At 45.3% G+C, this 15,413-nt stretch overlaps 1 protein-coding gene across 2 annotated transcripts in view; it reads right to left on the bottom strand.

Annotated features, from left to right (window-relative positions):
* Positions 1–15,125, bottom strand: part of LOC122527801 — a 53,549-nt gene extending 38,424 nt beyond the window's left edge. Inside the window, exons 1-3 of one of the 2 annotated variants that reach the window (XM_043652311.1) lie at positions 12,255–15,125; positions 6,287–6,915; positions 4,454–4,722 (exon numbers count right to left, since the gene is read on the bottom strand). In XM_043652311.1, the coding sequence (XP_043508246.1) occupies positions 4,454–4,722; positions 6,287–6,591 (574 nt within the window). In that variant the 5' untranslated portion in view covers positions 6,592–6,915; positions 12,255–15,125. The remainder of the gene's footprint in view (positions 1–4,453; positions 4,723–6,286; positions 6,916–12,254) is intronic. The other variant, XM_043652312.1, reaches the window with a different exon arrangement.
* Positions 15,126–15,413: the final 288 nt, after the last annotated feature.

Here is a 15,413-nt window from a genome sequence, read left to right as displayed (position 1 = left end):
AAAAAAAAAAAAAAAAACAAGCTCACTGTTCTCATTAAAAATCTTCATTCATATAGTCTTTCAATTGTAATGTAAATATTATTTTTCCAACCAACGTATCGTTTCGCTATAAAAGTTGTTTTAATATGCTCGTAAATAATATTGAAACAGGTTAATAATACTACAGGTTAATAATATTAAAACATGTTAATAATAATTGAACTGATAAAAAAAAATATGTAGATTGCGCGCGGCCATCGACAAATTTTTGTTGGCCAATGAGACCCAGGAGATATGAAAGGTTGGACATTCACGCTCTGTAATACTTCCGGGTTGTTATTCCGACTTCCTACGGAACAATTACGGAGCGTTATCGGAGCTGTACCTCTCTGGCGCATCATCGTCCAACGATATTATTGATTTCCCTCACCACGCGGGTATCGCTCACTTCCGCATAATCCTCGTCGAGATTACGAGCCAAAATCGATACGGCGAGCGCGCCGGGCGCCGATAAAAAAAATTGTTTGTCGACGCGGACAACTGCTTGCACGCCGGCGAGCTCGTACGTCGCCGAATTCCAGACGGCATCCCGGCGGCGCAGCGAATACGCTCGCGACGGATGCAGCAAGAATCGAGATCCTTCGAAGTGCGCGCACGGTGTATACGTAACGAGCCAACGAGTCTCGTCTCACAAAGAAGTTGCAAACACGCGAAAGTTCGACTCACCCTCTCCCTCTCCCTCTATCAGCGCGAAACTAGCCAAACGTCGGCGGAAAAATTGGGCCAAACAAGTCGGATAGCGTGGCGAAATTTCGCGGACAAGGAAAGGCCGAATATCGCGGCCCAATTCCGTTTTTGTCCAACCCGCGATCGAACAGAACGTCATATCGAGAGTGATTTGTTTCGCTGCGAAGTGGGGCCGCGCGGACACGCTTCCGACAGAAATGGGACTCGGAGGTCGATTAGTTTCGCTGACGCATTTGGCCCGGTGGCGAGAGGTTGTTTCAGATTGGGAAGGGTCTCGTCGCCAACGATTTGATGTATCTATCTTTGGTGGGTTGGTCAAAAGTAATTGCATTTCTTTTTTTTTTTTTTTTTCCCTAATATATGTATATCTCAGAATTTAACCCTTTGCACTTAAATCTAGCTCGAACTTCCTCTTTATATGATTTGCCGATAATTATAATGAACGTATACATTTGGTGTTGCACGATGCGATGTATAATAGTATAACATCTGAACAAACATCTAGAGCGGAAGCTATAAGGAGAACGAGTATTTCAGAAGAAGAGATTTCTGAATACAGTCAGTCGACACTCATTGGAATAATTCACATAATTCGAAATTCACAAGTTCACATAAACTAGAATTCTCATTGCTTCTTACGAAAGTTCAAGAAATGGTGGAGGATATTAGTTTTCCAGGCATTGAAACTATGTATCATTAACTCTTGTGTATTATGCTTGTTCTAGCAAATCACGTTGCACGTTGATGATTGCTTTAAATTTTAATGATATCACGTGTTGAAAAGGATGTAATCAACAAAATTTCGTATAAAATACTATTTGAATGATTTGCAATGCTATACGATTTTATTTGAAGTGACGATGTTTCGTAAATAAATTGCTGGTAGATGATGACAGAAAAATGGTTGTCGAGAGTAAAGGGGTTAACTAATTTCATTTTAAACCGTAAATTCATTCTGTAATCGGATATGTAATCGTTCAAGCTTGTTTTGAAGAAAGAAAATACACGATCTCGTTAACAATTGTTTCTCTCTTGTTCATCGATTTCCAAATGGAAAATCAAAAAACAAAATTTTCGTCATATTTAGCTGTGCTATCTCTGAAAAGAGGGAAAAGCACTGTGCAAGCTCATAAAAAATTGACGTGTATAACGAAGAATTACGGCAGCAGTTTTCAACACTGGGGTATCAAATCGTTCTTGGATTTTTCATCGAAAAAGATGAGAATTTTTTCGAACGCAGAACTGCAAAGTTGCCTGAAATATGGCAAAAGATAATCAAGAATGGACAATACATTGTCTGACAAAGCTTTTGTTTCTCGCGAAAAATTTGCACACACACACAAAAACGTAGTCACTTTTTGGTCAACCTAGTACTTTTAGTATCTTTACCGAAAAAAATTTTTTAAATAGTACGAGAACATTGAGTAATCCTTCAACCAGAATTATTCATGACTATCGTAGAAGTTTATATTAAAAATATATATCCTGCTGTTACTTGGTACAACTTCATCAGCGTGTTCCATCAGACTAGTACATATTTACTACTTTACATGTCTCGTGATATAAAATATTCGAGTGAACAGCGAAAGACGAACACGAATGACATAACAACGAACGTGTTAATAAATTCACGAAAAATCGTGTCGAAGAAAGCATCGAGTTTCAGCGAATAACTTCAAAACTTCCAACGAAGGGAAACTTTCCCGAAAGGGAGAGAGCATCCTTAACTTTCGTCGCTCACAGTCGGATGAAAATACGGAAACTTATTTAAAAGAGCAATTTAAGATTAATTGCTAAGCATCGTTTGTAGAAACGTCTGTCGGCGGGTAAAAAAATAAAAAAAATGACAGAGAGAGAGAGAGAGAGAGAGAGAGAGAGAGAGAGCCTGAAAGAGATTCGATAATGAATTCGCTCGCTTTGAGCGGCTCGGTCACAGAGTATCTCGGCCACTTTTGTCAAACGAAATTCCTCCACTTTTGCTGTCCCGGAACGGGACAAATTTTCGCGGCAAGGAAGACCGCCGACGGGAAGCTCGATAAAAGGGAGGAAAAGTCGTCGGAAGTCTGACAAAGAATACGTCTTTGCGGGGAGAAGGAACTTCCGGCTCACTCGCCGCCGCGGTAAATCGCCCGCTGTTCTTTCGCAAACGAATTTCTCACAGAGATGGCAGAGAAGAGACAAGAAGCCGAGCTGACAGCCAGGTTAACTGTCTGTAATCTGTCTTTGGATTCGCTGGCTTGGCAGATGGGAGTCGGTAGATTGAATGCGTTAGTCGACGAAATTCAACAGTCGTGTGATGCACCGGGAAATTTCTCCACTTGTTTCAAATCAAAAATATTTGGAATTAAATGATGTCAATGTATTCTTCGATATTTTTGAGAAAATGTAATTTAAACAACCGAACCTGAATAGAGAAAACTGTTTCGCACGCCAAAAACATTGCACTTTGAATATTTTATGTGTTTCTTCGCGTTCTCGGCAATTTTGTATTTTTAAATTTCCCGCGAGCGAGTAAAAATTCGCAATCCACTTGCAAAAAAAAAAAAAAAACTGCAACACTTCGCTGCTACGACGTTTGAAGTTTAAACGCTTGACACTCGTCGAATCGGGATATTTAAACGTACGAGATTGGAGAAAGCTGAATTGGAGAAAATTTGAACGTTTGTCAAATCTGAAAGTATCTCGGCGCCCTCGTTCCGGCTTTCAACGTCTCGTCGTATCGAGGAGCGTTTGTTTGACGCCATAAAAGCCTCCCGCGTACAACCCTCCATATCCCGTCGAGGGTTGGTCCCGGGAGACGAAAATCGCGTTAGCGGAGTAAAAAGGTCGGCGAATTGTTCGCGTGCCTCCGCTGTTTCGAGGAATCAAGAAAGTCTCCGAGAGCGTGGGCAAACTTGACGGAATACCTCTCGCTTCGCTCCACATCCGATAGTCGAGTTTTCCTTCTTTTTTTTTATTCCTTTTTTTTCTTTTTTCAAGTGCTGCGAACGAACGTACGAACAAGGCAAACAAAACTGATGGAACGGACGCTGTGATTTCCTTTCCTTCTTTTACTCCTTTCTCTCTCTCTCCAACAAACTAAAGTTCGCTAGTGTTTATCATTCAGGCGGGAAACGTGCATGTGGGAAGAACATGGAGAAAAATCTGTTTCGGGAGTGAGAGTTCGCAAACTCGATTCGCGTGTCCTTGCGCTGCTAATTTGACTGGATGGAACTATCACGACGACCGCCTCCTGCTCTCCTAAACTCGATTTCCTCCGTTAATTACCCGTGTGTATCGACGACGAATACGACGAACAAGTCGCCCCCTATTCTCCACAACCGTGGCTTTCTGCTGAAAACCCATTAACCATCCCCCGTTAATTATGCTCCTTCCGTTTCACAAACAATCTACCTCTATATCAGCTGGGCGTTTACAAAGCGAAAAATTTCGAGAATCTCAAGAATTCATTTACCACGGAATTGCAGACGATTCCTTCAAATTCCAACTGATTAATTATTTCCTCGAGATCGTTACGTGCACCGCGCAGACGCTAGTCTCTCTCATGCTTATTTCAACGACGCACGTACAACGAAACAAACGTGCAACAACCCCCCCTTCTGCTAGTCTCTTCGTGTTTCTTCGTCATTCTGCGCGGGGAAAAATAAAAAATCTTCTACGCGGCACACGCTGGCCAAGCTGGTCAAAAGCTAAACATCAACGACAGAGAGAGAGAGGAGAACAATACCTTCGTCGCCAGAAGTTGAGGAGTTGTCCTCTGGTTCGGGCGACGATCCTGGAGACCCAGGGGACTGTCTACCGAGTCTCGAGTCTGGTCGGCCATACTCGTATCCTCCGCATGGCCATCTGTTGTCCTCCCATTGACGTCCCCCCTTCTCGGGGGACACGGATCGTCCGTCCCTCGCGTCTGCCGGAAACGAGCCTCGCTTGCCGTCCCTCGCTTCGGGGCAGCCCAATCTTTTCCCAAAGTCACCGCTGGACACCGTTGAACGCTTCCTGGGGAGATTCCGTGACGGGAATACGTTTACGCGTCTTCCACACTCGTCAGACGGCCAATTCGATCGTTAGACGGACTCTCGATCACCATGGGAGATGCTTGAATCAGCCGAGCCCCCCGGGCCTCGCGGCAACGATCGAATTTCCGGTACGATTCCCCACGTGGCTCGATCTCGACCGTGTTTCTCGCACTCGTTCGAACAACCAATTGAATTCTTTTTTTGGAAAAATTTCGACGTCAACCCCTTGTGCTGGCAATTTGTTTGTTAAACTGTATACAGCAATTCATCGGAATGACAAGTTCGCCAAGTTCATCGTCGCTTTCCATTTTAACCCCTTGCACTGGCAACTGGTTTCGCGGACCGTAACGAGTGACCGAACCGTATACAATAATTCGTCGCTTTCTGTTTTAACTCGTCGGTACGATATCAATTAGATGGATAGAAATTATTGAGAAGTAATAAATTTAAAAATATAAATTTAATGTATTATATAGTATATTATATAATATGAATTAGTATATTAATAATAGTATATAGTATAAATTTATTATTTGTTTTGCCTGGGTTACATTTAAATACACTGAGAAACTGAGAAAATGCTGCAATTTGGGACAGAAAATTCTCGACGTGCGTGGTACGTCATTCCAGCGCAAGAGGTTAAAATAAGGGTAGAAATTACGAAAGAGTAATTTATTATTTGTTTCGCCTGGGTTATATTTAAATATACCTGAAATTGAGAAAATATTGCAACTTTGGGACAAAACACTTTCGACGTGCGTGGCATGTCAATCCAGCGCAAGAGGTTAAGGATGGAGCAAGTAGATTCGAACTATGTTTGGTCAGACACTGGCTCTAATATTCTATATACCGATGACGTGCGACTTGGTTGAAAAGTAACGGGATTTATAGTCTTTTGAGAGCGTGAAGTGTCAATTGAATCGTGTATTTTTTCACGAAAACTGATACTTATCGCGAAAACAGTGAAAAAGAGTATTTCGTATATTTTCGTGTTTCGTTTGCATTCTATGTGTTTTTGTATTATTCTAAATGCATAGAAACTCGCAGTCTAGCGACTATGGTGTCTCACAATACATCCGATTCCTCTTGCATGTATAATTTTCATCGAATCAAAGGTGTAGAAATTCATCTACGATAGCCACGGTTAAAAACTTTCTTTTCCACTCTGTACATATTATTTACAACAGTATTATTGTTAAAGTCTCTAAGGAGTCAATCGTCTCCAATTACCTTCAAATTCCAAAACCCGAGATTCAAAATTTACAAGATCGAAATTCACTCTATCTATCGCAATCCCGTTACTTCTACAATTGATACTTGGCACTGAACTTTGCAAAATTCAAAATCATTCGACTCGTTCAATTCGATACTACCGCAATCCCGATACTTTAGCGTACAATTGACATCCGACAACTCGATCGATGTTAAATCCCTATTGAATCGTCGTCACAATGACAGCCGAGATCAAAAGCAACGCTGTAACGAGAGAATCGTATACCAAAAGTGGGAAAGCGAGCGTTTCGCTTCGACGGATGTAAACGTACTCCCTGGAGTCGCCTGGGGCGTTGGGCGATCTCCTTCCGGTGAAGTCACGGAACTCCGTGGTGCACGTTCCTGTTGACGACGACGGCTGCTGCGGCAGCGATCTTTTCCCGCTGGTCCCTGGATCTCTGGCTTCGTGGCAGGTGTCACGGACATTTGCCAGGTCAACGTTGGCAGTAGTCTTTGCTTCTTTGGCGGGAGATGGCGGCGGAGACGTTGGTGGCGATGGTGATGGACTTCCTGCACGACCAGAACTGTAGCACACGGCTGCCTTCCGCAGAGTCTCCCTGCACAGCTCGGAGAACATGCTGCCTCCCCCATGGCCGTGGCCCTTGCGGACCACCCCTCTCTCTCACTCTCTCTCCTTTCTCTCTCTCTCTCTCTCTTCTTCCTCGACTTCCTCTCTGTTCTCTCTCTCTCTCTCTATCTCCCTCGTCGTTTACCAAACTCGAACGACGCACTCGAACCCGCACGTTTCGTACACTCGCCGGAAACGTCTCACCAATCGCGGCCACGCGGCTCGAACCACGTCGACATCCTCGCCGTCTGTTTCTAGGGAGCCGGTAGCTCGCGGTTCCACCGTAGGCGACGATCCGCTCGACACTACATCGTTACTCGGCCCGGTCTACGGCTGACGACACACACGTTCACGGTTCAACCAAGTGAGTTCGACACGCGCGAGGGAAAGGAGGAGGCGCGTGCACACGCGCGCTCGAAACGTCGTCGGTTACCATTCTGACAGGTTCAGCCCTCGTTCGAATAGAATCCCTATACCCAACCGAAATTTCTGCGGCGAAAAACGATACGGCTAGAATTTCACAACGTGTACTCTGGTAAAATCGAGGTTTAATCGGTGAACTGCCATAGCAATAATTGCTTGAAATAATTAAACGCCGCGGTAGAACGCGGCCTAGAACTCCCTGTCGTCTCCTAGCGCACAGTGAAACGGCGGAGCGTTATCGCAGCGCTCAGCGAGGATAACTGCGCTTTAGATAAAAATTTTACAGAGCGGAGGACTGATTTGCTCGCGAGCAAATCCCTCGTGCCAGAGCACACGTAACTAACGCCTCCGCGCCTAAACGGAGAGCGTTCACGAGAACGAAAATGGCGGAGGAGTTCACATTGGAGGGTGAGGCTTGATCGAGAAGTTCGCATAAAGCAACGTGGGACGAGTAGCGGCTGGCGACGCTGAACGAGGAAGCGATACGCGTTCAGGAAACGGCGTTAGTTAGCGACGAAGACCAGGAAACGTTCCGTGAGGCGTACACACACGCTGCTCGTAATAAAAACGTCTGGCCGGCTGCCAGCCGTTGGGAAATTTACCGGCCGTCTTCGGCCACGACACACCGCCGACAACCGGCAGTTGTCGTGAGACAAACCCGGAACAAAGCAACCGCGACCGCCATCATCCTGCACGAAAGTGCATCCAACTCGTTTGCATCTCGCCTGTAAATCGTCGCTACTAATTCGACTCGGGTCGTCGTGCAGATGTCGTTTGTCGACATTGTCGATGGTGCACGCTCGACTGGGATCCTCTTTCGTAACTGCGATCCTCAACGATGCAGTAACTTTCCAATTGCTTTTGCAATTGGCATCCTCGAGAGGGTGCTTGAACGTTCGGCGCGAGATATTACCGCAAGAGAACGAAAAGCGTTCCGCTGTTTGGAGAGACGCTGTGCTCGAGCTTCAAGTCAAGCAAAGAATCTTGCCATATAGTATTGCACCTCGGACAGAATCGCAGAAGTCTGAAAGAGAGCACTTGATGATAGTGTAGCTTCGATCCTACGCCAACAACTTTCTCTTGGATGTTGAACGATAATGCCTCGAAAAATCGAAAGATCGGCAGGAGGAGTTAACTGACGTTTTTTAGTCTGTCACTTCCGGGAAGAAAAATGACTACTCTGAAAGACCGTCAAAGCCGACACAACGCCAGCGATCCTCGCAGAAAGTAACATTTAATAACAACTTTAATATAGAATCTCGTTAATGGCACAGTTCACTGCTATCGTGGCGTTGATGTTCTTCACGCTCTGCCGACTGCGCTGATTAACCGGGTCGAAGGAAACCGTACTCGTGTTTAAAAAAAACACGACAATCCCGGAAGAACACCAATGAAGAATCGAAGCAACAGAGAACATGGTCCCTCGCGTTTCTCCAAAGCAGAGACGCGAGCTCTAATTTCAACGAGTTCGGAAGAATTATTCATCGAAGGGGATAGGGATAGAGGACGCGATAGACTCGCGATGGTGGCCATCTGGGACGCGTTACGGTTATCGTCCGCACACGCCAAATGCACGCCAAATGCTACGATGATGTCCGTTGTTTCGACCGCGGTGCCATTTGTCCGGAAATTCTCGAGACAATCGTTCGTTTAAATCTCTTCCCCGACCATCGAACAATCCACGCGTCTCCGATCGTTGTTTTTGGCCATATTCTCACTCTTTCTCTCTCTGTAGCGAGTGGCCATTTCGACGACGATCGTTCTTCGATGTCGATCGTTCTTTCGTGTCTCGAAACGCGCGTGATTCCGTGCTTGGTGGCTTGATTAATCGCGACGCTGGAACAACGCGCGCGGCGCCCAACCGGAAAAATGTCACCCCCCGTGCTGCATTTCGTTTGAGCGCGATCGTGTGCTCGTTCGTGCGTCAAACCATCGGATTGCGGCGTTTCAACGAGGCGGTCGCGTTTAACGAGGGCGTGCACAACGATTCGTCTCATCGATCGTCGAATCGCTCGAATCTGGCACGTGCGTCCGCGAGAGTGGTCGAGCCAGAGACTGACCTTCGCGATCGAAAACCGGAGACGTTCCCCTGATGTTGTAGTCTCCCGAGTTTTATTCGCAATTCTCGCAGTTTCTCATTGACAACTGTGTTTTTGTTCTTCTGTCTGTCGTTTACCATTTTTTTTTTTTTTTTCACCTTCCATTCTAAAATCGGATCAATCAGAATCGGTTGAAACTTAGTTTAATTTGTGCGTTACAAATCTGCAGTAATCTGTTGCATTTACTTAGTACTTGGAGCAAACTATTGTCTACACCAAGTGAAAGATCGATTTTTTAAACGGAACGAGATACAGCGAAGAGCAGAACTAAACGAAAAGACTGATATAACTTCGTAAAAAAAGATCATTTACTAATTTATCTTCATAACAATAAATTTTAATATTTCTATTATTCTTTAATATTAATTTTTTATAATAATAAATTATTTGTAATTCGAAATGAATAAGAGACATTTATAGTAGTTCTAAAAATTAAAATTATAAAAATTCTTATATTTCTGAAAAACAGTGACTTCCAATTGTTAAATCGAAATTCAATTATTTCATCAATTATTAAACGATCCACTTGGTCTCATTTTAAAGCATGAAACTTGTACCTTGAAAGTCGTCAATTTATCCTCTTCGAAAATGATTTTACATCGCGTTACAACACGTTTTTCTCGACGAATTGTAAAAATTCAAACGCGTGTAACAATGTTAAAAAATTTTTTCTCATGACTAAATCTAAATCTACCTTGTGGCCTTGAAGATTGAAATTTTTCTTTACAACGACCTCTTAAACTTCGCTGTACGATTCTCTCTCTTTTTTTTTCACCATTTTATTGAATGTTGGAATTTTTAAATATTCATCATTTAATATTCAAACTTCAATAAAGTGAGGAAAAAATTGTAGTACGAGTTGTAAGGAATCACTGTGAAGGAGAAACTTCAATCTTCAAAACGATGGTGGATCTGATCGCGAACAGAATTTTCTAATATTTTTACGCGTGTTCGAATTTTCTTCGCGATACAAAATCATCTTCACGACATCAAAATAGGAGCTTTGCTCTTGAAAATGAGATCAAATGTGGATTACTGTACGATTTCTTTTTACAAAGTTGTGCCAATACAAATTTTGAATTATTCACAATTTTCCATCGTTATTGGATTATATGTGTTGTAAAAAGAGAAACTGCCACCTTTTCGTTGCCCGAATTCTTCAATCGGAAATGCATATTTTAGATCGCGAAATTCCGGAATTTCTCGATTCGACGAAGCATCTTCCCTACTTTTCGACCCGTGTTTTTCCACATTGTGTCCGTTGCCTCGAAGAAAAAGAAACGGGACCCGCAAACGTCGAACGCGTCCCACAAATCGGATTAACGAGAGAAAATTGCGCGCCACGTTTCTTTGTCTGAGAGTTGGTCGGTCGAAAAGAGGAAATTTCGACACGTGGTGGTCGACACAAGAGACCGAGAGAAGCGAGTTGAGGATAAATTGAAAACGTCGACGGGGAAAGAGAACACGCGCGGCGACGTGTGCGAAGCGTCGAGAGGATTCGACGAGGATAGAATCGATACCAGTTCAAACCATTGGAAGAAGTTGAAAAGCGTCGATCGTTTGCTCGCTCCGAGGATAGCTAATTCACGTGTTCGGCTAAAAACAGACTCGTCGACGGCGGAGGAGCGCCGGCCTTGCCAGCTGGCGGACGGACGAATCATCGAGCTTCCGTCAGGCCTTAGAAATGGAGCACAATGGTACCGTTCTTTTGACGTGTGACGCGTGTAACCGGTATTCCCGTTTTCCAGACGTTTCATCGGTTATCTTGTAAGCTCCATTGTTTTTTTTTCTCGCCCACGGATCGTCCCCCATCCGTACACTGAATCCAAAAAAAAGAAAGAAAAAGAAAAAAAAGAAGAGGAAAAAGAGAGCTAATCATCCGACGAACTGGTTCAAAATAGTGTCTGAAAGTCTGAAAAGAAACATACGACGACGAACCGAACGAGTTTCGCGAGTCGGTCGGACCGATTTAATGACACGTGGTTGGGGCGAGTTGAAAAAAGCGAGGAAAAAAGCGAAACGCCAGCCAGAGCCGGAGGATCCCGCGAGAGCGAACCTAATTGAACGCTCCCTGTTATTTAGCGAGCACCGTGAGAATCGCCTGGCTGCTTAATACCGGTGCTTACCGCACATGCTACGTACGTAGGATAGGATAAATCAACCAACGTCCCGAGGATACGCGAATGTATAATTCGCCAAAGTATTAATCACGCTAATTGCGCGCCTCTGGAAATAAACGCCTTTAACGTATTAATCGAGGAGGAGAAGAAAGAGGACAGCGGCTCGATAATCACCGGGTGCTGGCGACGATTCGCCACGGTACGATAAACCGCGTCATGAAATCGTTGAGATATCGCGAGTACCGCTGACCACGTGATCACAGCAACGATCGTGCAATTCGCGTTTAACGCGACTGCAACTGTAACGTTCTCTCGAGCGGCATCGAGAGGATGCCTCTAATTACCTGGAAACGACTGGAGGATCGCCTCCTCTTCCTCCTTTCCCTGGAAGCAACGAGATTAAAAGCGAAAGAACGCTGAAAAATAAAAATCGCTGATATCGTATCGCGTTAGTAACGAGGTACTCTGCGAGGATCTCAAAGGCCGGAGCAGCAATCATCGAGATTCACAGGGAACGCGTCATCGTCCAGCCACCCACGTGATCGAAAAACTCATCTCCGAGGAGAGAGAGAGAGAGAGAGAGAGAGCTATTACGCGACGTACAATCTCGGATGTCTCATCGTCTCGTCTCCCGTGATCGAAACATCAAAGGAGCCCCAACACGCTCAGACAGCGGGATCGCGGGAGGAGAAGCGTCGAGTCACTTCGCGCACACAGGACGACACGACGATCGCTACGTCCGTAGTTCCTCGCGAGTGAAACGATACACCATCCATCCACCGATGAACCGGCGAAGAAACGTTAACTAGAAACACCAGCAGATGTAATAACTTCGCTTGCTCAACGGGAGCGAGAGAGAACCTGTCAGAATTTCTTTTTTTTTTTCCTTGTGCTCGACGTTCACTCAAAGGACCAAAAAGCACACGACACACGAGAGCGGAAGAACGCGGACGGAAGGGCGAGCAGCGCGTGTCCTCGAGAGGGAACTGCAGAGGAACAACGGGAAAGGGAGAAGGAAGAAGAAGCGCACCTCGTCGACGACGCGGCAGGACAGAGCGTGCGTCCTCCTCCTCCTCGTGGCAACGCGGCAGCACGTCATCCCGACCAGCGGGCGGACAAACTCAGCCGTAGAGAGGGTGAATACGCACGAGTCGGATCACCTGTACACCGCACGGTCTTCAGGCGAGAACTGAGCCCGCCTGAGGGAGGGAGCACAGAGGGAGCGACAGAGAAAGAGAGAGGACAAAGTCGAGGAGGACGTGGGAGTGAGAAGGGAGTAACTGACGGACGGAGAGGGCGAAGCGGAGGGAGAGAGGAAGAGAGAGAGAGAGAGAGAGAGAGAGAGGTTGAGCGTCGCGTCGAAGCAACCCCTGCTGTACTGAAAATTCGCGATGGAGGGGGATGGCACGGCGGAGTGAAACGCGCGCTGCTCGGTTAGTACGCGTGCAACGCGGTCCGAGGGAGGGAACCGGAGGGATAACGGAGGAGGCCGACATACGGCAGGAAGGGAGGCTTTCTCTCTCTCTCTCTCTCTCTTCCTGCTGTCGAGTAACGCTACCCTCTGCCCTTTCTCTCTCCGACTATGCTACGCCTCCTACCCTCTTGCTCGTAGCGGCGCTGCTGTTGCATCGATCAGCCGTGCGCCGCCACCTCCGACACTCCCGAAATGCTCAAACCCTCCACCTCCGCCAGTTACTCCTTCTCTTCGTCGCTCGATCCTTCTTTCGCCTCTCTCCTGCCCTCCGACTGCGTGTACAGCCACCTACAGACTCCTGCCGGCTAATTCCTTGCTGCTTGCTCCGCTATCTTTCTCAGTCTCTCACTCTCAACTTTCTCTTCCACCTTTCACTCTCTCTCTCTCTCTGTTTCTGTTCTGCTCAAATTTTACCATAGGCGAGACATTAATTTATCACGGTTTCGCGCCCAACGAAACCGAAATTTTCCCCTCCGTAGAGAATTGCATCGCGGTTGCACGGTTCCGCAGCCGGATGTTGTCACAACGTAGCCGACGTGGTTTTCGCGTCGATGACCTTGACTGCTGCTCGAGCGCACAACTCCGGAGGACAAACTTCAATTTCGTTTCAGTTTGGTCGCGGTAAACTGGAATTGTACTTGGCCGAAGGGTTTCCCGTCGACACCCTGTTGTCCTCCATCCTCTGACAGGCAGACTTCTCGCCCAACTTCAACACGCGCGCCGCGCTGCGAGAAAACTCTTCGAGAGGGCGAAGCGGAGGGTGACCTTGAAACTGGCGGAGTAAGAGAGGAATTCAGGAGGGTCGCGCGAACCTTTTCATCCTGGAAAGAAGAGAGAGAGAGAGAGAGAGAGAGAGAGAGAGAGTGAGCGAGCGAAAGAGAGAAAGAGAGGCTACCAGTGGTGTTCACGCAGCGGTACTCTTCCAACGAAGTTCTCGAGGATCGATAACCTTGAAGACGACGTAGAATCCTCTCAGGGAATACTCTCGACTCCCGTGACAGATTAGGCGAGAGAGGATGGCGAGGTGGATTGCACCGGCATCGTATGATGGTATTTTTATTTTTTTCTGTTTCTGCCAGATCTCGCTGATTTCTCGGTTGCTAGGCACGAAGGATAACGCGACAATGAAACGTGGTGTAACAGACGACTCTCACTGACTGCTCAACGCAGGAAAAAGATTTGTTTTCCACCTTTTTCTTTCTTTTTTCTCTTTTCCTTTTTTTTTCTTTTTTTTTTTTTTTTTTTTTTTTTTTGAGGGGTGTCTTTTGAGGTTTTGCGGTTTTTTTTTTGCGCTCGCGCTGCGGATGCACGCGCGGAATTCTCCCGCCGCGTACAAGTGAAAAAAAAAAAAAGGATCGCTCGTGGGAATAATGGGACTAGGCTTCCAATAATAACGCGGTCAGATACGTTCCCTTTCGACAAGGGCAAATTTTCGATTCGCTCGCCCGCCGTCGTGCTTTTACCATCGCGTAATTTTTCCGTTCGTCTCTAACCAGCGCTAGGTACTTTCTACTACTTTCAGGTCGATGAAATTCACTCTTATGGAACCCTCGTGTACTTTCGTTCGCCTTAACCTCTTAATGCTACGAGAGGCGAGATTTTTCGCGATTTTTATACCTCTGCGCGGCAAGATCCGACTTTTGAAAAATTGTGCGATAATGAAATTTATATCCGTAATTACGTTGCGTAATTAATACAGACTAAAGTTTGTTTTATAAAGAATGTGAAAAATCGTTGTGTACAGCTTTCTTCGACCGATCGTGAGAAACAAGCGAGCCACGTATAGTGGCGTTCAATAGCTAAAAAATCAAAACTAATTCATGTTGCTTTTATACAAAACGATTGCTTGGAATTATCAAAGAAACGATTCAACGCTTCTGCGACGTACTCTGTTACGATCTCCACGAAATACACACTTGCATATCTACATGTATCCACACAGATTGGTTTCAAACCGACAATAATCATGATAATTGATTCTCGTATCTAAACTGGGGATATGTATGCATTTACGAGAACTGCACGCAATACACAAAATATGTAGAATATTCAAAGTAAAGCCTTTGATTGTATTCACCAAGTACGAATTTGCATACGAATTTGCGCGGACTATTCACGACGGTGTGTACAGGGTGAATCACTTGCAACTTGATCATGCGCCTTGAATATCCTTGCTTCTGCACGCGTACATTTTACAAAATTGAAACCAAAATATCTCTCGAACTAGTGACTTCTTGATATGAACAGGTAAATATAAAGAATAAAAAGCTGCATCGATTGGTCTACAAAAAAAAAAAAAAAACATAAAGAAAAGGGAAATCTTCGAAAAACCTCCAGCTAGAAAAAAGAAAATCATTACTGCAACGTTATCGTTATGGCTCCCCCCGTACCCTTTGTTTTTGTTAACAAGATTCTCTCAAATCTTCAAAAACAACGAAAATGTTCGGTTCACCTTGTATACGATACAACAGTAAGTATATTTACGAGAAAAGTTTCTACAACTGTTGGAACACTTTCCTCAGCCCGTGTATACACACAATTGGTTAAAGTAACAGGGTCTACGAACAAACTTCATATCCGAAGAGGTAAACGAATAAAAATCGGATTTCCCTTTGTACGGGAAAACACTTCTGGGAATGCCTCTCTTCCTCGGAAACGGAACGTTTAATAAGAAAGGCAAGAAGGCCGGATGTGCGTACTTTGTAGAGGTATAAC

The sequence above is a fragment of the Frieseomelitta varia genome, unplaced genomic scaffold (assembly GCF_011392965.1).
Source record: "Frieseomelitta varia isolate USP_RPSP 00005682 unplaced genomic scaffold, Fvar_1.2 scaffold_231, whole genome shotgun sequence".
In the NCBI taxonomy this organism is placed as follows: Eukaryota; Metazoa; Arthropoda; class Insecta; order Hymenoptera; family Apidae; genus Frieseomelitta; species Frieseomelitta varia.
Note: the sequence above shows the minus strand (reverse complement) of the source record. Positions and strands in the feature narration are given on the sequence as shown.